The sequence below is a fragment of the Hyaena hyaena genome, unplaced genomic scaffold (assembly GCF_003009895.1).
Source record: "Hyaena hyaena isolate Hyena2069 unplaced genomic scaffold, ASM300989v1 scaffold_23, whole genome shotgun sequence".
Classification (NCBI taxonomy): domain Eukaryota; kingdom Metazoa; phylum Chordata; class Mammalia; order Carnivora; family Hyaenidae; genus Hyaena; species Hyaena hyaena.
In genome coordinates this window covers 1193750-1219338 of record NW_024080655.1, presented here as the reverse complement: position 1 = coordinate 1219338, position 25589 = coordinate 1193750, and the positions used below count along the sequence as shown (strand labels likewise).

The 25589-nt window shown below is 42.5% G+C and overlaps 1 protein-coding gene across 4 annotated transcripts; it reads left to right on the top strand.

The window, feature by feature from the left end:
* The first annotated feature begins 191 nt into the window (after positions 1–191).
* On the top strand, positions 192–25575 carry DDB2 (damage specific DNA binding protein 2). Of its 4 annotated transcripts, XM_039226890.1 has the most exons (11): positions 192–384; positions 481–637; positions 1786–1922; positions 2306–2497; positions 20841–20986; positions 22268–22367; positions 22456–22633; positions 22961–23103; positions 24519–24683; positions 24828–24873; positions 25179–25575. In XM_039226890.1, the coding sequence occupies exons 1-11, from the start codon at positions 292–294 to the stop codon at positions 25223–25225; spliced, it is 1404 nt and encodes a 467-aa protein (XP_039082821.1). In that variant the 5' UTR covers positions 192–291; the 3' UTR covers positions 25226–25575. The 4 variants fall into 4 exon arrangements, 3 of the variants coding, with proteins under 3 accessions (XP_039082821.1, XP_039082823.1, XP_039082822.1); XR_005527508.1 differs by lacking the exons at positions 24828–24873; positions 25179–25575 and adding an exon at positions 23498–23731 and having other exon boundaries at positions 24519–24604; XM_039226892.1 differs by lacking the exon at positions 192–384 and having other exon boundaries at positions 548–637; positions 1143–1922.
* Positions 25576–25589: the final 14 nt, after the last annotated feature.

Below are 25589 nucleotides of genomic sequence, written 5' to 3'. Positions count from 1 at the left end.
CCACCGCAGGGCGGTGCCTAGCTTTCCACACAGCCGGCTCGGTCCGGGACCAGCCAATCCTAAAGCCCGTAAGGGGTGATCACCAATTAAAAGGCAGAGAAGGCGGAGCCGAAGCCTTGATTGGCACCTAGTCTCCAGTGGACTCGCCGAGGCCTGGCAGCGCCGAGCCTGAAGAGGCTTCAAGTTGGGTGGTCTAGCGGTGGCGGCCATCTTTATTTCTGGCAGATCAGCTGTCGGGCACAGTCGAGCCCAAAGTAGAGGCGAGGCGTTGGGGCTTTCTCTAGGGAGCCCATGAACCCCTCCCCTCGCGTGCCCTGGTCTCCTCGGGAGGGGCGGGACCTCTCTGAGCGGGGCGGGCAGGAGCAAGAAGCCAGATTGAAAGCGGTGAGACTGTTTGGCGGGAAGTTGGCTTAGTTCCCTGGTCCCCGCCTAGTTTCTCCCCAGAGGCTTCTCAATCTTCCCTCCTTGATCTCGGCATAGGGCATAGTACCCTTTCGCACGGAGGACGCGATGGCTCCCAGGAAACGCCCAGAAACCCAGAAGACCCCCGAGGTGGTTGTGCGCCCCAAGAGCAGAAGGAGCAGAAGCCCCCGGGAGCTGGAACCCGAGGCCAAGAAGCTCTGTGTGAAGGGCCCCGGTACTGCCTGCGCCTGCTGCTTTAATAATTCCGCCTTTGGGGGTTCTCACGCAGGAGGCTGGAGTGGGGGATGGGTGCTGTTGGTTTCCCGAGGCCACCCCAAGTTAAGGATGCCTTGGGCTGTGCATTTTTCTGCAGGTCCTTTGACACCACAGGGCTTGGGCTTAACCCCTCTCAGGTGATGGGAAAAGGCAGATGAGCTTCATTACATAAGACACAACGGACTTTTCAAATTCCTGTTTGTACCAGGATTTTTACACACTGAGGACTGCTTAAAATAATCCTACCTTGCCTGGTGGTGCGTGTGGTGAATTTCGGTAGTCATGGTTGCTAGCTGTGTGTCCTTGGTTTCCGCTGTGAGAACCCTCAATTTCCTTCCTTCCTTCAAAAACTCATTCTCTGAGGTTTATTGGGGCTTGAACCTGGAGCTGTAAGGATGGGGGTGGGGGGGTGGCACAAAACACTGGAGCAGGGAGTTGTTGATGAAGTTCTTTTTGTCCCTAAGAAAAAGGAATTGGTTGTCAAGAGGCCGGATTCACAGAAACCAGATCCTCAAGTACATCGTTATTCCTACTCTAAGTGGATCTATCTCCAAAAGTAGCCAAGCCAGACCCTCTGGATCCTGCTGGTTTCCAAAAGAACAGATTGGACTTGGGGCAAACAACTGGTCACCTCTACATTATTTTAATATAGGATTTAAGGATACTTCTTTTCCCAGTCACTTCTACTCTGCTATCCTAAAATCTTTTTATTTTATATTATATGTGATTTTTAAATTGCCACCCAACTCTACCTACCATGAGTTGTCCAACCCACTGGGAAGAGTTCAGTGTATACTTTATTCTTGTGTGTTTTTTTGGTCAGTTCTCAGAAACCCTGCAAGGGTTTGTTTTCATATTATTTCATATTTAGCTTCACTTCAGAATTACTATTTTGGGGGAGTGTTTGGGGCAAGGGGCTGAATCCCGACTCACTATTTGTCTTTTGTGCTGGGTGAGACTCAGCAGACCCCGGAAAGGCCTTAGGAGGTAAGGAGAGAGATTGGCTATGTCGAATGAAACAACAAGGCTTTCTTTCTGAGATTTCAGCAGGAAACCCTTCCGTGCGTGAGAGCAGAGAGGAAAATATGTGTCTGTTCTGCTTGGCAGGTTCTAGCAGAAGATTTGACTCAGGCTGCCTTTGGGCGGGGTTGGCTGGCCTGCAGGTCCCGCCATTATGCACCAGCATCGTCAGGGCCCTCCACCACCATAAGCTGAGCAAAGCTGCCTGGCCATCACTACAGCAGGTGAGGCATTTTCCTGGCTGAAGTGCAAGAGTTTGCCTGGTACCTTTTTACTACTGGGATGTTCTAAAAATAGATGTTCGGTTGGTTCAGCGGGTTGTCAGAGTGGTCAGATCACCTCTACCTTAGTGACTGACCTACTGGGCATTCAGCCAGGTAGAAAAGTCTTACGCTGTAAAGGCCCCATCTGGAATGCACTCTGCCCCCTTGCTTTCCAAGATTAGTTCATGCACATTGCAAATATTGTCATGCACAGAGCCAGGCAGTTCACTTCCCTTTGTGGGCAGAACTTGGCCCTAAGGCTCATCTATGGAGGAGGCATAGATTGGCAGTTTACCCAGGACTTGGGTTTTAATTCAACTTAATTCTTTTTTTCTCTGTGTCAGGGTCTCCAGCAGTCCTTTTTGCACTCTCTGGCTTCTTACCGGATATTCCAGAAGGCTGCCCCTTTTGACAGAAGGGCCACATCCTTGGCATGGCACCCAACTCACCCCAGCACCCTGGCTGTGGGTTCCAAAGGGGGAGATATCATGCTCTGGAACTTTGGCATAATGGACAAACCCACCTTCATTAAAGGGGTGAGCAGTTCCCTGGGCCAGACAGTAGTGCTGAAGAAGTGTTTGTTGAAGGGATGAAGAGTTATCCAGTAACAAGGAGATGACTGGGATCAAAGTAACTAGGTATTTTCAAACAAGTACATGGTGATGATACTCAAATCTTCATTGAGTGCCCACCCTTAAAATATTAGAAGGTATATAATATTGACTACCCTGTTGTAAGTTATCATGTAGAATAGAATCTGAGCCCCTTCTTTACTCTTGCTTTCATCTTCTACTGCTGTCTTTCCTCACTTCTATGCTTTAAAAACACAAGCTATTTCTTTTCCTAAGACTGGGTCTTTCTTTGCCCTTGCTTTTCTCTTTGACTGGAGTGCTCTTTCCCATGGTTTTCTCATGGCTGGCTCCCTTCAGCCTTGACCATTCAGCCATAACCATTCAGGTCTTGACTTGGTACACTTCTTCAAACAGCTGTCACTGACCACTCTGGTCTAAAGTAGTCTCTACTTGACTCATTCACTCTATTTTGTTTTCCGTGCTCCCCCCCCCCCCACCCGCCCCAACAGTGTTTATCAATACCTGAAATGTTTCACTTATTTGAGTGTCTTTGCCCCTGCAAATGTCTTTGGAAAGTAAGATCCATGATAGGAGGGACCTTGTCTTTCTACCATGTCCCCATTGTGCCTTGAACAATGTTTGGCCTAGAGTAGTAGCTGCTTTATTATATTTGTTGAATGAGTGAGGGCCTTGAAGTATAACTGGGTAGATGGGATGTTTACATACAAGATAACTAGCAATAGAGGTGCTAAATGCTATAGAATGTGAGAGAAGGAAGAACTCCTTGTGAATTAGAGTCAACAGAAAAGGCTCACGGAAGAGTGGAGAGCAAGGAAGAACAATATTGAAGTAAATGGAGAGAAAAAGGGCAGGCAGAACATGTTTGGGGCAAATTTTGGCATAGCACTTATTAGGGATGGCCTTAATCGTGTTGGCATTTATCATCAATTGCTGAGGGGGGAAGGTGTTGGCCTCTTCACCAAAGAGAAGACCTTTATTTTTATTTTTTTCCAACTATCATATTGCCAAAGTTTATTTATTTTTATAATCATTTATTTTCTTTTACTTTTTAAATTTACATCCAAGTTAGTTAGCGTATCATGCAACAATGATTTTAGGAGTAGATTCCAGTGATTCATCCCCTATGTATAACACCCAGTGCTCATCCTAACAAGTGTGTTCCTTAGTGCCCCTGACTCATTTAGCCCATCCCCCTCCCCCAACCCCTCCAGCAAGCCTCTGTTTGTTCTTTATATTTAAGAGTCTCTTGGGGCGCCTGGGTGGCTTAGTCGGTTAAGCGTCTGACTTTCGCTTAGGTCATGATCTCGCTGTTCGTGGGTTCGAGCCCCGCGTCGGGCTCTGTGCTGACAGCCAGCTCAGAGCCTGGAGCCTGTTTCAGTCTGTGACTCCCTCTCTCTCTGACCCTCCCCTGCTCACGCTGTCTCTCTCTCTCTCTCCTAGAAATAAATAAAAATATTAAAAAAAAAAAAAAAAAAGAGTCTCTTATGTTTTTTCCTCTCCCTGTTTTTATATCATTTTTGCTTCCCTTCCCTTATGTTCATCTGTTTTGTATCTTAAATTCCTCACATGAGTGAAGTCATATGATATTTGTCTTTCTCTGACTAATTTCACTCAGCATAATATCCTCTAGTTCCATTTACATAGTTGCAGATGGCAAGATTTCATTCTTTTTGATTGCCAAGTAATACTCCATTGTGTATATATATATGTATGTAATTGTATGTATATGTAAATGTATATATAGCTATCTATACATATATATGTAAATGTATACATATGTAATATATACATACTACATATATATGTATATGTACATATATGTGTAAATGTATATATGTAATATATGTGTATGCGATATTATATATGTAATATATTGTGTGTATATATATGTATGTGTGTATATATGTATATATATATGTATGTACATACATATATATACACACACACACACACACACACACCACATCTTCTTTACCCATTCATCCATTGCTGGACATTTGGGCTCTTTCTATACTTTCCCTAGTGTCGATAGCGCTACTATAAACATTGGGGTGCATGAGCCCCCTTCAAAACAGCACACCCGTATCCCTTGGATAAATCCTAGTAGTGCAATTGCTGGGTCGTAGGGTATTTCTATTTATAATTTTTTGAGGAACTTCCATACTGTTTGCCGGAGTGGCTGCACCAGTTTGTATTCCCACCAGTGGTGCAAAAGAGATCCTCTTTCGCCACGTCCTCACCAACATCTGTTGTTGCCTGAGTTCTTAATGTTTGCCATTCTGATGGGTGTGAGGTGGCATCTCATTGTGGTTTTAATTTGTATTTCCCTGATGATGAGTGATGTTGAGCATTTTGTCATGTGTTTGTTAGCCATCTGGATGTCTTCTTTGGAGAAGTGTCTATTCATGTCTTTTGCCCATTTCTTCACTGGATTATTTGTTTTTTGGGTGTTGAGTTTGATAAATTCTGTATGGATTTTAAATACTAACCATTTATCTGACGTGTCATTTGCAAATATCTTCTCCTACTCCCTTGGTTGCTTTTTAGTTTTGCTGATTGTTGCCTTCGCTGTGTAGAAGTTTTTTATTTTGATGAGGTCCCAATAGTTCATTTTTGAAAAGAGAAGACCTTTAGTTTGCCCACCTGGGGGCTGACAATGGAGGGCTCTACTGTAAAAAGTGACGCTCTGGGTTTAGAGCAGGAACCACAGACTCACATGCCGAAAGAAGCCAAAGAGAAAAAAGAGTGATAGGTGGTGGGATCAGTGGTAAACCGGAGACGGTTGACATGCAAGAATCTAGGTCTCATGGTATCAGATATGATTTTTTCAAATGAACCCCGAAATCTTGATTTTTCTTACATGAAGTGTTCTGATTTTTAAAAATTGTGATGAAATACACATAACATAAAATGTACTATCTTAACCGTTTTTAAGTGTATAGTCCAGTGGCAGTAAGTCCATTGGAATTCTTGTGTAGCCAGTCTCCAGAAGTTCATCTTGCAAAAGTGAAACTCTGTATGTACTAAACACTAACTCCCCATTCCTCCCTCTTCCCGTCCTTGGCAACCACCATTCTACTTTCTGTCTTTATGATGTTGACACCCTCATGAGTATCTCATATAAGTGGAACCATCCAATATTTATCTGTTGGCTTATCTCACTTCATATAATGTCCCCTGGGCTCATCCATGTTGTATTGTAGCAGGTGTCAGAATTTCCTTTTAAGACTGAGTAGAGGTGCCTGGGTGGCTCAGTCAGTTAAGCATCTGACTTTGGCTCAGGTCGTGGTCTCACAGTCCGTGAGTTCGAGTGCCACATCGGGCTCTGTGCTGACAGCTCAGAGCCTGGAGCCTGCTTTCGATTCTGTGTCTCCCTCTCTCTCTCTGCCCCTCCCCTGCTCACACTCTGTCTCTGTCTCAGAAATAAACATTTAAAAAAATAAGGCTGAGTAATATTCCCCTTCAGGTATATACCACATTTTGCTTCTCCATTGATCTGTTGATGGACACTTGGGTCACTTCTACCTTTTGGCTATTGTAAATAATGCTGCTATCGACATGGGTGTACAAATATCTCTTCGAGCCCTGCTTTCAGTTCTTTTGGGCATATACCCAGAAGTGGAATAGAGGAGATAAATGAGGCCATGGTGAGCCCAGGATGAGTTTTCTTAAGTGGAGGCTCCAAAGCAGCGCATCAGAAAAGGCCAGGTTGGACAATCTTGGGATGAGATGGACGTTCAAGAAAACAGGTGCTTGAAGGCAGAAGAAAGGCAGCCAGAAGAATGCTGTACACAGGGTTCGGCTTCCTGCTCAGCTGGCAAGACAGGTGACTACCAGAAGGTGCAGTTTGAAATTGAAGTCAAAACCCAGAGCTCAGGCAGGAAGAGATTTGTTTTGTCTTGTTTTGTTTTGTTTTTTCCCCCTTAGGAATCTAGGACAGGAGAATAGAGAAATTTAAGAAGTAGCCTAAGGGTGTCCTCAGGGGAGAGCCTCCTGACCAAAAGGAGAATGACATCTGCTTTGAACATGTGCCAGGCTGAGACTACTTTTGATTTACATCACTCTTTATTATAATGAGCATTTAAGTGACGTTTCCTCACACCATTGTGGAGATTGGCCTGGGCATTTGAACTTTGTGACTAGCAAGAGGCTAGACTGGAACGGAAGGATAGAGTGATCTGGAGAACTGTCTTTACTCCCAGATACTGACAGAAAGTTGATTTGACACCAGTGACTGGAGGAGAAGCAGTGCCTCATTTTGTCACTTCTTTTGTCTTCTGACTTGCGCTCTAACCTTTACATCTTTCAGGCCCTTGGCAAGGAAACACACATTACATTTTCAAAATGAAGATAACTTGGTTTTACTCTTATTATAAAATGATCTATGGGGCACCTCGGCGGCTCCGTTGGTTAAGCGTCTGACTTCTGCTCAGGTCATGATCTCATGGTTTCTGAGATCAAGCCCTACCTCGGGCTCTCTGGTGTTAGCGCAGAGCCTGCTTCAGGTGCTCTCTCTCTCTCTCTCTCTCTCTCTCTGCCCCTTCCCTACTTGCATATACAGACACTCCCTCTCTCAAAAATGAATAAATATTTTTAAAAAAATGATCTGTGCCTATTTTAAGGATTTCATGGGGTGCCTGGGTGGCTCAGTTGGTTAAGCTCAGGGAATGATCTCATGGCTCTTGGGTTCGAACCCTGTGTGAGGCTCTGTGCTGACAGCTCAGAGCTTGGAGCCTACTTTGTATTCTGTGTTTCTCTCTCTTTCTGCCCCTCCTCTGCTTGAACTCTGTCTCTCAAAAATAAATAAACATTAAAAAAAAAAGAATTTCAAACAATACAGAGAAAAGTATACAGAATAAATATTACCTGAAATTTCTGTTTGGGGCATCTTTCTGTGTGTGTATACACTATTATACATACCCATACCTCTGCTTATCTAAGTAAATATTCTATCACATAAATATTTGTGATAGAATCTGTTGTATTTTACTTATTATATCAAATACTCTAATTTAAATCATATACCAGATGACCACCAAAAATATTCTATAATTTCCTTTTGTTTTTTGTAATGCCTTTGGCTTTGGTATCAGGGTATTACAGCCTCATAAAAAGAGTTAGGAAGCGTTCCTACCTCTTGTATTTTCTGGAATTATTTGTGTGGAATTGATAGTATTTCTTCCTTAAAATTTTTATATGGTTTTTAGGACTGAAGTTTTCTCTGTTGGAAAGTTTTAAACTATATATTCAATTTCTTTTCTTTTTTTTTAAAGATTTTATTGGGGCACCTGGGTGACTCAGTTGGTTAAGCGTCTGACTTCAGCTCAGGTCATGATCTTGCAGTTCGTGGGTTCAAACCCTTTATCAGGCTCTGTACTAACTGCTTCTGTGTCTCCCTCTCTCTCTGCCCTACCCCTGTTCACACTCTGTCTCTCTCTCAAAAATAAATAAGCATTAAAAATGCTTTAAAAAAATATTTTATTTCCAGGTAATCTCTACACCTAATGTGGGGCTCAAACTCACAATCCCAAGATCAAGAGTTGCATGCTTCATCAACTGAGCCAGCCAGGGGTTCCTGTATCTTTTCTTTCTTTTTTTCTTTTTCTTTTTTTTTTTTTTTAAGTAGGCTCCATATCCAATGTGGAGCCTGATGCAGGACTTGAACTCATGATCCTAAGATGAAGTCCTGAGCTTAAGAGTCAGATGTTTAACTGACTGGTCCAATAGATATGGGGCAGTTTAGGTTCTGTGTTTCTTTTGAATGAGCTTGTTGTTTATCTTTCAAGTAATGTGTCCATTTTATCTAAGTTGTTGAATTTAGTGACATTAATTTGTTCATGGTATTTCCTTATTATCCTTTTAATGTCTACATGGTCTGTAGTGATATCTCTCCTCACATTCTTGATATTGATAATTTGTCTTTTTTTTAATCAGTCTTGTTAGAAGCTTATCGATTTTACAGATTATTTTCAAAGAACCAGCTTTTAGTTTCATGGTATTTCTCAACTGTTTTTCTTTTAATTGATTTTTGTGATACTTGTCTTTGCCTTGCTTAACCTTGTTTAATTTGCTCTTTTTCTAGTTTAAGATGGAAAGTTAGATTGTTTATTTGAGATTTTTTTTAAAAAAATTTTTTAATGTTTTATTTATTTTTGATAGAGAGAGAGACAGCACGAGCAGGGGAGGGGCAGAGAGAGAGAGGGAGACACAGAATCTGAAGCAGGCTCCAGGCTCTGAGCTAGCTGTCGGCATAGAGCCTCCATGCGGTGCTCAAATCCACGAAGTGTGAGATCAGGACCTGAGCCAAAGTCGGACACTTAACCAGCTGAGCCACCCAGGCACCCCTAGATCTTTTTTTTCTAATATAACCATTTAATGCTTGAAGTTCCCCTCTAAGTATTTCTTTAACTGCATCTCACAGATTTTGGTGTGTTTTTGTTTTCATTCAGTTCAAATTATTTTCCAAATTCTTTATGATTTCTTCTTTGGACTCTGGGTTATTCTGAAGTATGTATTTTAATTGGCAGTTATACTATTTGGGGGTTGTTGAGCTTGCTCTCTGTTACGGATTTCTAGTTCAATTCTATTATAAACAGAAAACATTTTATATAGTTCCATCCCTTTTATATTTTATTTTATTTATTTTAAAAATAATTTTTAAAGTTTATTTATTTTGAGAGAGAAAAAGAGAAAGAGAGAGAAGAGGAAGGGCAGAGAGGGAGAGAGAATCCCAAGCAGGCTCCGTGCTGTCAACACAGAGCCCGATGCGGGACTTGAACTCACGAACCATGAGATCAAAAGTTGGATTCTTTTTTTTTTAATTTTTTTTTTTTTATTTTTAGGAGAGAGAGAGAGAGACAGCGTGAGCAGGAGAGGGTCAGAGAGAGAGGGAGACACAGACTCTGAAATAGGCTCCAGGCTCTGAGCTGGCAGTCAGCACAGAGCCCGACGCAGGGCTCGAACCCACGAACGGCGAGATCATGACCTAAGCGAAAGTCGGACGCTTAACCGACTAAGCCACCCAGGTGCCCCTCAAAAGTTGGATTCTTAACCAACTGAGCCACCCAGGTGCCCCTCTGTTTACTTTTAAACTTGTTTTATGGCCCAGCATGTAGACTGTCTTAGTGACTATTCCATGTGCATTTCAAAGAAAAGTGTGTTCTGCTGTTTGGGGTGGATTATTCTGTAAATATCAGTTAAGTTAGTTGATAGTATTGTTCAGATGTTCTGTACCCTTATTAAAAGACTTTATATCTTTTATCAGTTATTGAGAGAGGAATATTGGAATCTCCAACTATAAAATTGTATCTATTTTCCTTTAGTTTTTGCTTCAAGCATTTGGAAACTCTGGTGCTTCTACATTTGAAATTATATCCTTTTGATGAACTGACCCCTTTATCATTGTGAGATCTCTCCCTTTATCTCTGGTAATATTTCTTGTTCTGTTATCTTTGTTTGATGTTAATATAGCCACTGCAGCTTTATTTCTTCCTTTCTTTTCTTCATGTTTGTTTCTTTTTGAGAGAGAGAGACAAAGTACAAGTAGGGAAGGGGCAGAGAGAGAGAGAGAGAGAGAGAGAGAGACACAGAATCTGAAGCAGGCTCCAGGCTCTGAGATGTCAGCACAGAGCCTGACGCAGGGCTTGAACTCACCAACCACCATGAGATCATGACCTGAGCCAAAGTTGGATGCTTAACTGACTGAGCCACCCAGGCACCCTAGCCACTCCAGCTTTCTTATGATTGATTAGTGTTTGCCTGGTATATCTTTTCCTTTTTTCTTTTATATTTAAAAAAATTTTTATAATGATAATATTTATTTATTTATTTTTAAGGTTTTATTTATTTCTGAGAGAGAGATAGAGAGAGAGACAACGTGAGCAGAGGAGGGTCAGAGAGAGGGAGACACAGAATCTGAAGCAGGCTCCAGGCTCTGAGCTAGCTGTCAGCACAGAGCTCTACTGACTAGGCCAGCCAGGCACACACCCCNGGGTCAGAGAGAGGGAGACACAGAATCTGAAGCAGGCTCCAGGCTCTGAGCTAGCTGTCAGCACAGAGCCCGACGTGGGGCTCGAACCCACGAACCGTGAGATCATGACCTGAGCTGAAGTTGGACGCTTAACCGACTGAGCCACCCAAGCACCCCTATAATTATTATTTTTTAAAGTAAACTCTATGCCCAATGTAGGGCTTAGACTCACAACTCTGAGATCAGGAGTCACTTGCTCTACTGACTAGGCCAGCCAGGCACACACCCCCATCATTTATTTGTGCATTTATATATAAAATGGGTTTCCTACAGACCAAATTAAAAAAAAAAAGTCCAACCTGACAATTTCTGCCTTTTAATTAGAGCATTTTACCATTTACATTTTTTTTTTTAAGTTTATTTATTTATTTTGAGAGGGAGAGAGAGAGCGAGCACAGGTAGGGGAGGTACAGAGAGAGAAGAAGAGAGAGAATCCCAAGCAGGCTCCATGCTGTCAGCACAGAGCCCAATTCGGGTATTGATCCCATGAACCGTGACATCATAACCTGAGCCGAAATCGAGTTGGACACATAACCGACTGAGCCATGTAGGTGCCCTACCATTTACACTTACATTTAATCTGATTATAAATATGATCAGGTTTAAATCTACCATATTGCTGTTTCTTTCTGTTTGTCCTCTTTGTTCCATTTTCCTTTTTTTTTTTCTTGCCTTCTTTTTGGTTGTGTACCCTCTATGATTCCATTTTATCTTCACTATTGGATTATTAGTTATACTTCCCTTCCCTTATCTCTTTTTAGTGGTTGCTCTTAGGTATACAACATATATGTTTAACTTATCAGAATGAGCCTTCAAATAATATTACACACATCACTTGTATTGTAAGAATTTCACAACTATATATTTACTTCCATTTTCTTTGTTCTCTCCTTGTCCTACATTTTATTTGTACATGTTATAAGCCCCATACAGTATTATTTTTGCTTTATATAATCAGTTATCTTTTTGTTTTTGTTAATTGTTAGATCTTTATTGAGATATAATTGACATATGATAAACTAAACATAGAGTGTACAATTTCATGCCTTTTGACACATATATACAACTGTGAAACCATCACCACAATTAAAATAACAACATTTCCTTCACCTCCAAAGTTTCCTCATGCTCCTTTGTCATCCATCCCTTCCTACTTCTGAAAACCTTTCATCTGCTTTGTATTTCTATTGGTTAATTTGTATTTTCTATACTTTTATGTAAATGACATCATACAATACATACTCTTTTTTCTGGCTTTCACTCAGTATAATTATTTGAGATTCATCTACATTTTTACATATATCATTTTTACATATAGTTTTTTTCTTTCTCTATAATATTCCATTGTATTGATGTACCACAATTTATCTGTTCACCTATTGAAAGATATTTGGATTTTTCTAGTGTTTGACTTGTTAGTAAAGCTTTCGTGAACATTTATGTACAAGGCTTTGTGTGGATATATGTTTTTAGTTTTCTTGATTAGGTACCTAGTCGTGGAATGGCTGGTAGATATCTTTTAAGGGTATTTTTTAAGTGAGGAAAAAAACTCAAATTATTACATATTTGCCATTTCCAGTGATTTTCATTCTTTTGTGTCATCTAGATTTCCTTTTAGTAACACTTTCCTTCTGCCTGAAGAATATTTGTTAACATTTTTTATACTGTAGGCTGGTTGGTGATATAATTTTTTCCTTCTGTTTGTCTGTTTTGGGGGGCACATCTTTGCTGGGTATAGAATTCTAGGTATACAGGTTTTTGTTTTGTTTTTGTCTTTGTTTTCTTGCTTTTACAATTTTTACAATCATTAAACTTGCTTTTTAATAATTTTGGTGATGATTTTGGATGCAAAGTTCTCATTCTTATGTTATTCTTTACATGAGTTTTCTTTTTTTTTTTCTTCTGGCTGCTTTAAAAATGATGGTGGGCAGGGGTGCTGGGTGGCTCAGTCAGTTAAGCTTCTGACTTGGTTTTGGCTCAGGTCATGATCTTGCATTTTGTGAGTTAGAGTCCCACGTCGAGCTCTGAGCTGAGAGCACGGAGCCTGCTTGGGATTCTCTCTTTGCCCCTCCCCTGCTTGCACACACACTCTCTCTCTCAAAATAAATAAATACACTTACAAAATTAAAGAAAAAGAATCGTGGGGGTGCCTGGATGGCTCAGTCAGTTAAGCATCGACTCTTGATTTCAGCTGAGGTCATGATCTCACAGTTTGTGAGATCAAGCCCTGTGTCGGCCTCTGTGCTGAGCATGGAGCCTGCTTGGGATTCTCTCACTCTGCCCCTACCCTGTTCACACATACTCTCTCTTTCTCAAAATAAACAAGTGAACATTAAAAATAAAAATAAAAATGATTGTGATTTGCTTGGTGTGTTTTTCTATATGTTTTTCCTGTTGGGGGTTCACTGAACTTCTTGGATCTATAGGTTTGTCATCAAATTCGGAAAATTTTAGGTTATCATTTCTTCAAATAGTTTCTCCCTTCCTTTTTTTTTCTCGGACTCTAATTACATACATGTTAGGCTACTAGGTATTATCCTGCAGGTCACTGATAAACACTATTTTTTAATCCCCTCCCCCTCATTTTATTTTGCATAGCTTCTATTGTATACCGCAACTTCTTTTTTTTTTTTTTTTTTTTACAAATAGTTTATTGTCAAATTAGTTTCTACATAACACTCAGTGCTCATCCCCAAAGTGCCCTCCTCCATGCCCATCCCCCCCTCCCCCCCACATCCATCAGTCCTCAGTTTTTGTCAGCATTCAAGAGTCTCTCATGGTTTGCCTCTCTCCCTTTCCCCCACCATTTCCGCCCTTCTTCTCCCCCTTGTTCCTCCGTCAAGTTCCTCCTAATCCTCCTATACGTTACCTCAACTTCTTCTATATTATCTAATCTGCTATTAATCCCATCCAATGTATTTTTCTTTTCAGATACTGTATATCATCTCTAGAAGCTTAAATTAGGCCTTTTAAAATATCTTCCATTTCTTTTTTCATGTTCATTACTCCTTCTAATTTTCTTGACCATATAGAGTATGTTTATAATGCTTGTTTCAATATTTTTGCTTAATTCTATCATCTGTGTCACTTCTTTTTTTTTCTATCTGTGTCACTTCTGAGGGTGTTTGTATTCATTGAGTTTTCTAGTTATGAGTTCTACTTTCCTGCTTCTGTGCATGCCTAGTAATTTCTCATTGGATGCCAGACATTGTCAATTTTACATTGTTGGATGTTGTATTTTGTTGTATTCTTTTAAATATGGTTGGGCTTTGTTCTGGGATGCAGTTACTTATAATCAGTTTGATACCTTTAAGGCTTGCTTTTAAGCTTTGTTAATATGGTCACTATATTAGTTTCCTATTGCCTCTATAACAAATTACCACAGTTTTGGTATCTTAAAACAACACAATTTTATTCTCTTACAGTTCTGAAGGTCAGAAATCTGAAATCATTTTTCTAGACAAAGGTGAATGTGTTGGCAAGGCTGGTTCTTTCTCAAGTTTCTGAGGGGAGAATCTGTGTCTTTGCTTTTTACAGCCTCTTGTGGCCATCTGAACTCCTGGGCCATGGCTGCTGCTTCCATCTTCAAAGTGCACGACTGTGATTTCTACTCTGTCATCACATTGCCTTCTTTTCTGACTCTGACACACACACCCCCGTGTTCCTCTTATAAAGACCATTTTGATTTTGATTATACCAATCCCACCCAAACAATCCAAAATAATCTCCCCATCTCAATATCCTTAACTTAACCACATATGCACAATCCCTTTTGTCATCTAGGGTATTATTCATAGGGTCTGTGGATTAGGGCATGGACATCTTGGGGACCATTATTTAATCTACCTCAGTTAGCATGGGTTTAAAGCAGCCTATAGTCTAGGTATAGGTTGGCCTCACCCTGAGGAGTACTCTTCTGAAGACTCCATGTTCTGTGTTTTAAGTCTTTTCATTCTAGATGGTGAGAATACAGACTATTGTGAGGATTCTCCCCTATTTATTTATGGTGTTTCTCCCCACTCCCCTCTCAGCCTTGGGTAGTTTCCTCATCCCCATTTATACATTAATACTTACCCAAAAGACTTGAGGGGACCCTTGCGAAAATCTCCAGAATGTGCCCTCTGTGTGTCTCCTCCCCAGCATTTTGCCCACAAATTCTTGCTATGTTGGCTTTCCTAAAATTCTGTCTTCCTAACTCAGTGAGATTCCTAGGCTGTATGTGTGTGTCCTCCCTTCCTGTCTCGCTGCCTGGGTACTCTCTCTAAGCACTAAGCTGGGACAATTGCAGGGCTATCTCTTTTCTTTCCCTCCTATCTTGTGCTGCCTGCTCTCCAGTCTCTGAAAAGCTATTTCATTTTTATTGTCCATTTTCTTAGTTGTTTAAGACAGAAGGATATATCTGTTTTCGGACACTGCATCATGGTTGGGAACAGAAATTCACACTTAATTTTAATAGTTTATCTGAGGATTTAAAATTTCTCTCCTACACAATCATGTCACCTACAAATCACAAGAGTTTGATTTCTTTCTTTACTATTCTTATACTTCTTGTTTGCCTTATTCCATTGTCTTATTCTAGTACATTATTGAATATTGACTCTAGCAGACATGCTTGTCTTATTCTTGATCATAGAAGACTTATATTTTATCATTAAGCATGGTTTCTTCTACTTTCTATTGTGGTAAAATACACATAAAATTAACCAGTTTTTAAAAGTTTATTTCATTTTTAAAAAATTTTTAAAGTTTACTTAATTTTTAGTGAGAAATGCAGGAAAGGCAGAGAGAGAGGGACAGAGACAGAATCCTAAGCAGGCTCCACACAGTCATTGCAGGGCCCTATGTGGGGCTCGAACCCATGAACTGGGAGATCACGATCCAAGCTGAAACCAAGAGTTGGATGCTTAACTGACTGAGCCAGACAGGCACCCCAAAAGTTTCTTTTTTTTAAAGTAATCTCTACACTCAACAGAACTCTAGAACTTTTTCATTGTCTAAAACTGAAACCATATACCCATTGGATAAGTTCCTTATTTTCTCCTTCCCACAGCCCTTGGCAACCACAACTATGCTTTCTGTTTCAATGAGTTCTAACTGCTTTAGATACCCCCTAAGTTTTGATGGTCTTATTGTGGTTACATAGAATGTTCTTGTAGGAAATACGCACTAGAGTATTGAGGGTGATTGGATATCATGCTGGCAATTTATCATCAAATGCTTCCAGAAAAGCAGTTCTTTGTGCTATTCTTGCAACTTTTCTAAGAGTTTGAGATAGTTGGAAAACAAAGTTAAAAAAAAAAACCTGATATTATTTCTTCCTTCAATGCTTAGTATATTCAACAGTGAAGCTACCAGGATCTGGAATTTACTTTGCAAGAAAGATTTTAGTTGTGAATACAATGTCTTCAATCAGTCTATTCTGATTTTCTCTTTCAATTTCTGTCAGTTTAGCAAATTCTAGGAGTTTCTCCATTTCATCTAAGTTTTCAAATTGATTGCCATTAGATTGTTTATTATGTCCTCTTATTATTGTTTAAAATGTCTAAGATTTATACTGATGTCCCTTTTTTGATCTATTACATTGGTTATTTGTGACTTCCGTTTGGTCAGTCTCACCATGGATTTATCAATTTTAATAGTCTTTTCATTGAACCAACTTTTGTTTTTTAATTCTCCCATAGTATAGTTCTGTTTTATTAATTTCTATTCAGTTTCCTACTTTATTTTCCTGTTACTTTGACCTTCTTGAGATGGATGTTTAAGTCATTGATTTTTAGCCACCTTTTTTTATGGATAATGCTTCTATGAATATTTGTGTACAAGTTTTCATGTGAAGATGCTTATTCATTTCTCTTGGGTATATGCCTAGGAGTGGAATTGCTGGGACATATAGTAACTTTATGTTTAAGTTTTTGAGGAACTGCCAAACACTTTTCCAGAGCGACTTCTCCATTTCACATTCCCACCAACAGTGTAGGAGGGCTTCAACTTCTCCACATTCTTAACAACACTTGGTTTTTTTTCCAGCTTTATTGAGGTACAAATGACAAATAAAAGTTGTACATATTTAAGGTGTACAGTGTGAAGTGTTAACAGGTGTGAACTTGCAAATGATTACCATGGTCAAGCTAATTCATCACCTCACGTATTACCTTGTGTTCATGCTGTGAGCTGAGAACATTTAAGATCAACTCTCTTAGTAAATTTCAAATATATAATACACTGTTACTAACTTTAGTTGCCATGCTGTCCATTAGATCTCCAGAACTTACTCATCCTGCATAATTGACACTTTGTACCTTTGATCAACATCTCCTCCACCCCCAAGTTCCTAGGCAACCACCATTCTGCTCTCAGCTTTTTGGAGTTCCACCTCTTTCAGGTTCACATGTAAGTAAGATCATTCAGTATTTGTCTTTCTGTGTCTAACTTATTTCACTTAGCATGGCATCCTCTGGTTCATCCTGGTTGTCACAAAGGCAGGATTTCCTTCTTTTTAAAGGCTCAATAATATTCCATTATATATACATACCACATTTTCTGTATCTCTTCATCTGTCTACAAACATTGAAGTTGTTTTCCTATCTTGGCTACTATGAATAGTGCTGCAGTGAACACAGGAAGGAAGATAACACTTTGAGAAGCTTATTTCATTTCCTGTGGATATCTACCCAGAAGTGGGATTACTGAATCATATGGTAGTTCTAAATTTTCTGAGGAACCCCCATACTGTTTTCTGCAGTGCCTCTACCAATTTACATTCCCATCAACAGTGTACAAGAGTACCTTTTTCTCCACACCCTTGCTGGTACCTGTTATCTTTTGTTGTTTCGATGTAGCATTCTTTTTTTTTTAAGTGTTTATTTATTTATTTATTTATTTGAGAGAGAGAGAGAGTGAGTTGGGGAGGGGCAGAGAGGGAAGGAGATCCAGAATCTGAAGCAGGCTCCAGGCTCTGAGCTGTCAGCACAGAGCCCGATGCAGGGCTCGAACTCACAAGCCATGAGATCATGACCTGAGATGAAGTCGGGGCTTAACCAGCTGAGCCACCCAGGCACCCCTGATAATAGCCATTCTAACAACCGTAAGGTGATAGTTCTTTGTAGTTTTGATTTGCATTTCCCTTATGTCAAGATTAGTGATGTTGAGCACCTTTGCATATACCTGTTAGCCATTGTATGTCTTCTTTGGAGAAATGTCTATTTACATCCTTTGCTCTTTTTTAAACTAGGTTTTTTGGGGAGGTTTTTGGTTTTTTGCTATAGAGTTCTTTATATTTTTTTTAAATGTTTTTTTTTTTTAATTTATTTCTAGGAGAGAGAGAGAGACAGCGTGAGCAGGGGAGGGTCAGAGAGAGAGGGAGTCACAGACAGAAACAGGCTCCAGGCTCTGAGCTGGCAGTCAGCACAGAGCCCGACGCGGGGCTCGAACCCACGAACCCGCGAGGTCATGACCTAAGTGAAAGTCGGACGCTTAACCGACTAAGCCACCCAGGCGCCCCAAGTTCTTTATATATTTTTTTATATTAACTTCCTATCAGGTATAGTGTGCAAATATTTTCTCTCATTTCATGGGCTGTCTTTTCACCACCTGTAATTGTCTATCATTTTTTTAAATGTTTATTTACTTTGAGAGAGAGAGCATGAGCACTGGAGGGGCAGAGAGAAAGGGAGAAAGAGAATCCCAAGCAGGCTCCGCATTGTTAGCGCAAAGCCTGATGTGGAGCTTGATCTCACAAACTGTGAGATCATGACCTGAGCTGAAATCATGAGTCGGATGCTTAACCAGCTGAGCCACCCAGGTGCCTTAATTGTCTATCAATTTTATTATAGCCATCCTAGTGGGTGTGAAATAGTATCTCATGATGACTAATGATGTTGAGCATCTTTTCATGTGCTCATGGCCATTTGCATGTCTTTGGAAAAATGTCTGTTCAAATCCTTTGTCCATTTTAAAATTAGGTCTGTTTTTAAAATGTATTTTAATCACAATTATTTTATGTATGTATATATGTATGTACCTATGTATTTAAATAGCGTCCATACCCAATGTCAGGCTTGAACTCATGACCCCGAGATCAAGAGTCGGATGTTCCACCGACTGACCCCCCCAGGTGTCCAATCACAATTATTTAAATCCTGTATGTAACAGCTCCAATATCTGTATCTCCTGGTCTCTTAAATGTTGTTCTTTCCTCTCAGTTTTTGTGTATTTGGCCTTATCGTCTGATATGCTGGATGATTTTAGATTTAATGCCAAATATTGCATATGAAAACTTGTAGAGATACTTTCTAGTTTTGGGTAGTGTTTTCTTCCAGAGACAATTAATTTTCTTTCCCCTCTGACAGGCAGGTAGGGTGGAATCAGATCATCTTAATCCAATGAGTTTGAAATTATTTGAATCAGACTTCAGGTTTTGTGCGGGTCCCTGTTTCTAGTTTGCTCTTATTTTAAGTGTGTCAGGGATCCTAACTAAAACCTGGATTTTTTTTTTCCAAGACTTCTCCTCCTTGGCAAATGTGAACCCCAGTTCTGCCTCTCATGCCGTGTGAGACTGGCAAAACCACAGCCCAGCTTCTCAGCCTTGAAGCCACCTGCCACTTTCATATCAGCTTCTCTGCACTTTGGTTTCTCTGCTTCAAAACCATAGCCTTCTAATCTGCATAGACTTCAAGGGGAAAAGCAGCATCCATATGTCAGGTCTACCTTTCTGCTTCTCCTTTCTCTGGGATGTTGGTCTTCAAGTCCCTGATGCCTTGATAGCTCTCCATTGACTTCAGAAACTTTTTTAAAGACATATATTTTGGGGGCATCTGGGTGGCTCCTTCGGCTAAGCATCTGACTCTTGATTTCAGCTTAGGTCATGATCTCACGGTTCGAGAGATTGAGCCCCGCGTCGGGCTCTGCGCTGGCAGCGAGTGTGGAGCCTGGTTGGGATTCTCTCTTTTCCTCCCTCTCTGTCTCTCCCCTGCATGCATTGTTCTCTCTCTCTCAAAATAAATAAATATTTAAAAAAAAAAAAAAAGAAGAAGAACAAACACAGTGAAGCCTTGGTGAGCACAGGACTCAACTGTTGGGAACGGAAAACTATCACTGAAGCAAGGGTTTGGCAGACCATTGGCACCTTTATAGAGGAGATGGGATATGCCAGTTAGCATGCTGAGTGAGCCAAGTGGATGTTGTGTAAGAGGCCTTGTAGGGATCTGTGAGGCTGGGATAGCGGTGGCTTAAGAAGTAGAGAGGAGCTCTTGAAGATGTAAAGTTCTCAAAACTGCCTGATACATAAGAAGCACTTAATAAGGTTGTGTTTTTTGATGTTATCATGGTCATTTTCTTCATCGTTGTCTGGGATATCTGGAAAAATAGGAAGGAGCTCAGATCTGACTCTGCACTCCTAACCCAGGCACTGTTCTGAGCTGATGCTCTTCTAAAGAGCACTGGGCAATAAACAAACTATGACACATTCACATAATGGAATGCTTGGCAGTAAAATGGAATGAGCTCTGGGTACACACTGTAACTTGGGTACATCTCAGGGGTATTATGGTGGGTGAGATGAAAGAAGCCAGTCTCAGAAGGATGCATACTGTATGATTCATTTATACGACAGTCTATTAAAGGCAAAACCACAGCATAGTGATGGAGAACAGATCCACAGTAGCCGAGGGGTGACAGGTGGAGAAGGGGTGTGACCACGAGGGGAGAACACAAGGGAGTTTTTTGAGGGGATGGTACTGTTCCACCTCCTGATTGGGGTGGTGGTTATTCACATCTATACTCTTGTGTTTTCACATTCATAGAAATGTGTACTAAAAACAACCAAGTGTACTGTGTGTTAATTTTTTTTTAATGTTTTTATTTATTTCTAGGAGATAGAGAGAGGGACAGCGTGAGCAGGGGAGGGTCAGAGAGAGAGGGAGTCACAGACTCCGAAACAGGCTCCAGGCTCTGAGCTGGCAGTCAGCACAGAGCCCGACACGGGGCTCGAACCCACGAACCGCGAGATCATGACCTAAGCGAAAGTCGGACGCTTAACCAACTAAGCCACCCAGGCGCCCCAATTTTTTAAATTCAATTAAAACTAAAACCTTAAGTAACGAAGAGTCCCACAGAGCGCATGCCTGCGTCCAGGCCTCTCGGCTGGCCTGGCCGCACGTGTTGCCTGACTGGCTGGCTGGTCAGCAGACTCCGTGCACCCGGGCCTCGTCCTCCTCCTGGGCCATCTTCGCTCACTGGCTTTTCTCTTCCTTGTGTTAGATCGGAGCTGGAGGGAGCGTCACTGGGCTGAAGTTTAACCCTCTTGATACCAACCAGTTTTTCACCTCCTCAATGGAGGGAACAACTAGGCTTCAAGACTTTAAAGGCAACACGCTCCGAGTGTTTACCAGCTCAGACACCTGCAAGTGAGTGGCTTCACTAGGAGGGAAAGGGCTTCTAAGGCTCTCAGCATAGTTCTGGTGAGAGCATCCGGATCTCGTTTGTGTTACCCAGTCCTGGCATGGGGAAGACTGGCAAGGTGGCAGCCACTTTCCACCCCTCCCTCTCTTTCTGAGACTTTCTGTAGCTGCTCCTTCTCTGTTCCACGTGGGTTACTGCTTTGATGAGGTGTTCTAGAACCTCAGCTCTTCTCAGTGAGGGAAGGGCTTTGGCTTTCCTGTAAGGCATTCCTATGTTAGACTAGACCTTGATTCTTAATAGTTAACATGGCATTGGCCTAGAAAGCCATTTCATTCTCTACATCCCAGAGTTGTAATGACCCAACCACTTCCTTGACAGAAGCTTAAAGGGATAGAATCTTGTCCGTAAAGCACTTTGGACTCCCCAAGAGCAAGTAGCTGGAGAAATTACAAAATACTCGTCAGTCTGATTTCTAGCCAGAGTCACGACTGTGACTGTTCTCTAAGGAATCAAGGGTGTGGGGGTCTAACTAGCACTGGACATTATCCTGGACTGCCCCACAGAGGTAAGAAATACGAAGCAATCAGGGCAGGTCCTGGGATAGACTCAGCTCCATGTTATTCTTCCACAAGAAACCTTCCCTCTGAAAGAGATTTGTAGGGATTCAAAATTCACTGTAGCAAGGATTTGAGTGTTTGAGGGGAAAATGGGAATCTGACGTCTCCTGGCTGGGCATTAGGATCCCTGAAGCAGTCCCAATCCTTTGTCCTCAAGTAGTCTGAAGGGCAAAAGAGCAAGACAGAGCTCCTAAAATTGTGTATGCTTTTTCCCCTAAATGCTCAGAAGGGGGCAGAAGTTCTTTCCTGAAAGAAAAGGAGCCTGGCAGTCCCTGTTTGGTTTGTCGTCTCCTTTGGCCCAAAGGGTAGAGAGTGAAGAGAGGAAGCGATAAACATATCTTCCTCAGAACCCAGGGCTATAAGGGGGCAGGTTGGCCTGAGGACTTGCCTAATGTTCTGAGGGATGGCTGCTTAGAGACTCCTACCAGCTGAGGATCCTGGCCCCGGCAGTAACTGGACAGGTTTCTGAGCCCCATCACCCCCATACCCTCTGTCTAATGGTAGACAAGTCGGAGTGGTCCTTGCTGGGAGTCTGTGGCAAGACAGTCACTCATTTATTCAATAAATACTGGCTGGACGTCTACTATCCGTTAGACGTTGCACTAACGGATTAATAAATGGCCCTTGCCTTTGTCCCCAAGAATCTTACAGCACAGTCTCTCCCTCCAGCATCTGGTTTTGCAGCCTGGATGTGTCTGCCAGAAGCCGAATGGTGGTCACAGGCGACAATGTGGGACACGTGATTCTGCTGAACATGGACGGCAGGGAGGTGCGTTCTTTGGAGCCCCGGTCTTCCCTTTCTTTCCCTTACCCCCCAGCCTCCCCGCACCCCACCTGAACCAAGCCCTTCTCTGCAGCTTTGGAATCTGAGAATGCACAAAAAGAAAGTGACCCATGTGGCCCTGAACCCATGCTGTGATTGGCTCCTGGCCACAGCCTCTGTAGACCAAACAGTGAAAATCTGGGACCTGCGCCAGGTTAAAGGGAAGTCCAGCTGCCTCCACACGCTGCTGCATAGCCATCCTGTCAACGCAGGTGTGATATACCAGACCTCATCCTTCCTGCACACCGGGCCTACCCAACCGTCTCTGGGGTCTTCCCTCAACATTTAGAAGCTGCTAGGCCAAACCTCTACCCTGATAGCATCAACCAAGTTGATAATCTTGGAAACTTTCTGAAACTAGCGGTCCCCAACAGCTGCTAAGTTTCTAGAATGATTTTTTTCACAGTCCAGATTCACCTCCTCCCTTCCACCGGGGTCTAGAGAGGAGTGGGGGAGAGGGCACCCTCCAGGAGAAGGGCTGTACCAGCCAGGACAGGCGCCCTGTGGGTCCTTCAGTTCTGGGGCTTTTCACTCGCCAGCTTGTTTCAGTCCTGACGGGGCCCAGCTCCTGACCACTGACCAGAAGAGTGAGCTCCGGGTTTACTCGGCCTCCCAGTGGGACTGCCCCCCGAGCCTGATCCCACACCCTCACCGCCACTTCCAGCACCTGACGCCGATCAAGGTAAGTGATGAAGACAGGGAGCTGTGACAGGGGGCAGACTGGGTCTGCCCGAGGTAGGGAAAGGCCAGATCTGGAATCCCTAATCCCAGATCTCATCCTGCACCCACAGTCTGTTCTCCCCTGGCGCGCGCTCTCTCTTGCTCTCTCTCTGCTCCTTCTGTCCCCCTTTTACAGTCCCACTTTGCTGGGTTCTGTCTCCCATAAGCTCTTTTCCTGTTGTTTTCTTTCAGTTCACCCTATCTCCCTGCTGTGCTGCCCTCAAACTGCCAGCAGTTACCTGCTGACCTCAGCCTCACTAATGACTTCTGTCTCAACCCCCAAGGCTTATGGTCTTTAAGTCTTCTGAGTCCTTTCTGCCCATTCCTCTGCTCTCCTGCTTTATGTTCTTTTTTAGAACCACAGCCCTTCTTCAGACCTCCAGGTTTCATGCCTGTACTTCTTTCGTCAAGACAGAATAGTGTTGGGGGCACCAGCTTCAGGCAGGCCGACAACCTCCGGTTAGAATCCCTGGGCAAGCTGCCTGGATTTTGGATCTCGGTTTCCTCATCTCTGAAAAGGGAATAATAGTATCTGACTGATAGGGTTGTTGGAAGAATCAGTGTACCTAAAGCACATTCCCCAGTGCCTGGTAAGTACTACGTAAACAGTGCTGATATTAGGGATACCAGGGAGGCTCCTGCGTACCTCAAATCCAACCCAAGCTCTTAAGAACAAGCGTTCTTCACTGGCTGGTTCCCATTGATCCATGTGTCATCTCCCACTTTGTAACCAGCCAGGCCAATTTCTAGCTTCCCAGGTGGACTTGTGACTTCTATCCAAGCCATGGCATGTACCACTTTGTCCTTCCCGCTAACTAGGTCTTTCCTCCTTCCAAATTTGAGATCTCAGGAAAACCCCCATCTGATTCTGTCATTCCAACTAACTTCCAGACCTGTTTTGAGTGGGGTAGCCCGGGGAACATAGGTTTCCTTCCCTTGGAAAGGAACTAGCCACTAGCCATCTCCTGCTCAACTCTTTGTCGTTCACGTTGATGGAGGAGGCACAGTAGTGAGATAACTTCAGAACTTACGTGCTATTTGGGTTTTGGTTACAAGACTTTTTGCTTTGTTGTAGGCTTACCTCTTTGGTTAATGTCTGGGTCAAGCTGATGTTAAAACATTGATCAGTTGGTATGATCTCAGGAAATGCAAAAGAGAAAGAAGGCCTGAAAGTGTCCCAAGGTCCAGAGAGGCCAGTTTGAGACGATAGATGCACATGTAATAGTTTCACATGGGTCTTATCTCCATTATTAAACTGCTGGCAACTGTATTTACAACTGTTAGTGGCAAAAAAAAAAAAAAAAAAAAAAAAATACTTTTGATGTCCCTCTTGATAGCGCTCTGCATTTACTCTCGTGACAACTCTCCGTCTCCTAGGCAACCTGGCATCCTCGGTACAACCTCATTGTCGTGGGCCGATACCCAGATCCTAATTTCAAAAGTTGTACCCCCCATGAATTAAGGACGATTGATGTATTTGACGGAAGCTCAGGGAAGATGATGTATCAGCTCTATGACCCAGAATCTTCTGGTATCATTTCGGTGAGGTTTGGGCCCTCAAATAAGGATGGGAGGAAGCAGGGAGTCAACCTATTTTATTGACCAAAAATGATGAGAAATTTGTCCTCATGTGCCTTTCTTCCACTACCTCAACCCCTCCTCATGTTTATGCCCTTGTCTCTGCAGCTCAATGAGTTCAATCCCATGGGGGACACGCTGGCCTCTGTGATGGGTGAGTGAAGTAGGCTGTGTCTCAGACTGGCCAAGCCCTGCCCTACTCCCCAAGGTTGAGTGCAGGCTGTCCTCAGCTTAACTCTGCCAGTCACCCCAGGGCAGGAGTCAGTAGACTACCAGGACACCATGGACTCTTTGGCCTGGGCCCTCCATGCCTCTTGCTTTCTCTTGGTCATGGCAATGCTTGGCTGCTGTCCAGTTTCCTGGTATTTCCTTCCCAAGTCCTAGGCTCCCTGGGCCAACCCCAAGTCCTCAGAGACTGATAACGGAAGGTGCAAGTCAGACTGGTCTCACTCCTCCTAGGTTATCACATTCTCATTTGGAGCCAGGAAGCTGGGATGCGGAAATGAGACACATTAATGAAGGTGTGGGCCAAGCAAGGGCTTGGAGTCACCTGAGAACAAATCCTGTGAGAAGAGGCGGCTATGTGTTAAAGGGCCAAAGGTATCCAAGTCTTAGGGTTGGAGCAGGGACACTGTGACATGGGACACTGTGGGACTGGGACACTGGCATGTTACTGCTCTGGACTTAGCTCCAGAAACTTCTCCAGAGTTGGGGCCTCAGGTGCCCCAAGGATCCTTGCTATTATCTGGCCTGGAGCCAAGGTACTTTTCTTTGACGTGCAGTGGCAGAGTGATCAGGTAGTGGTTTTCAGTATGTGCTCACTATTGACATGGCCAATAAAACCATACCCAATTGAGCTTCTGAGTGGAT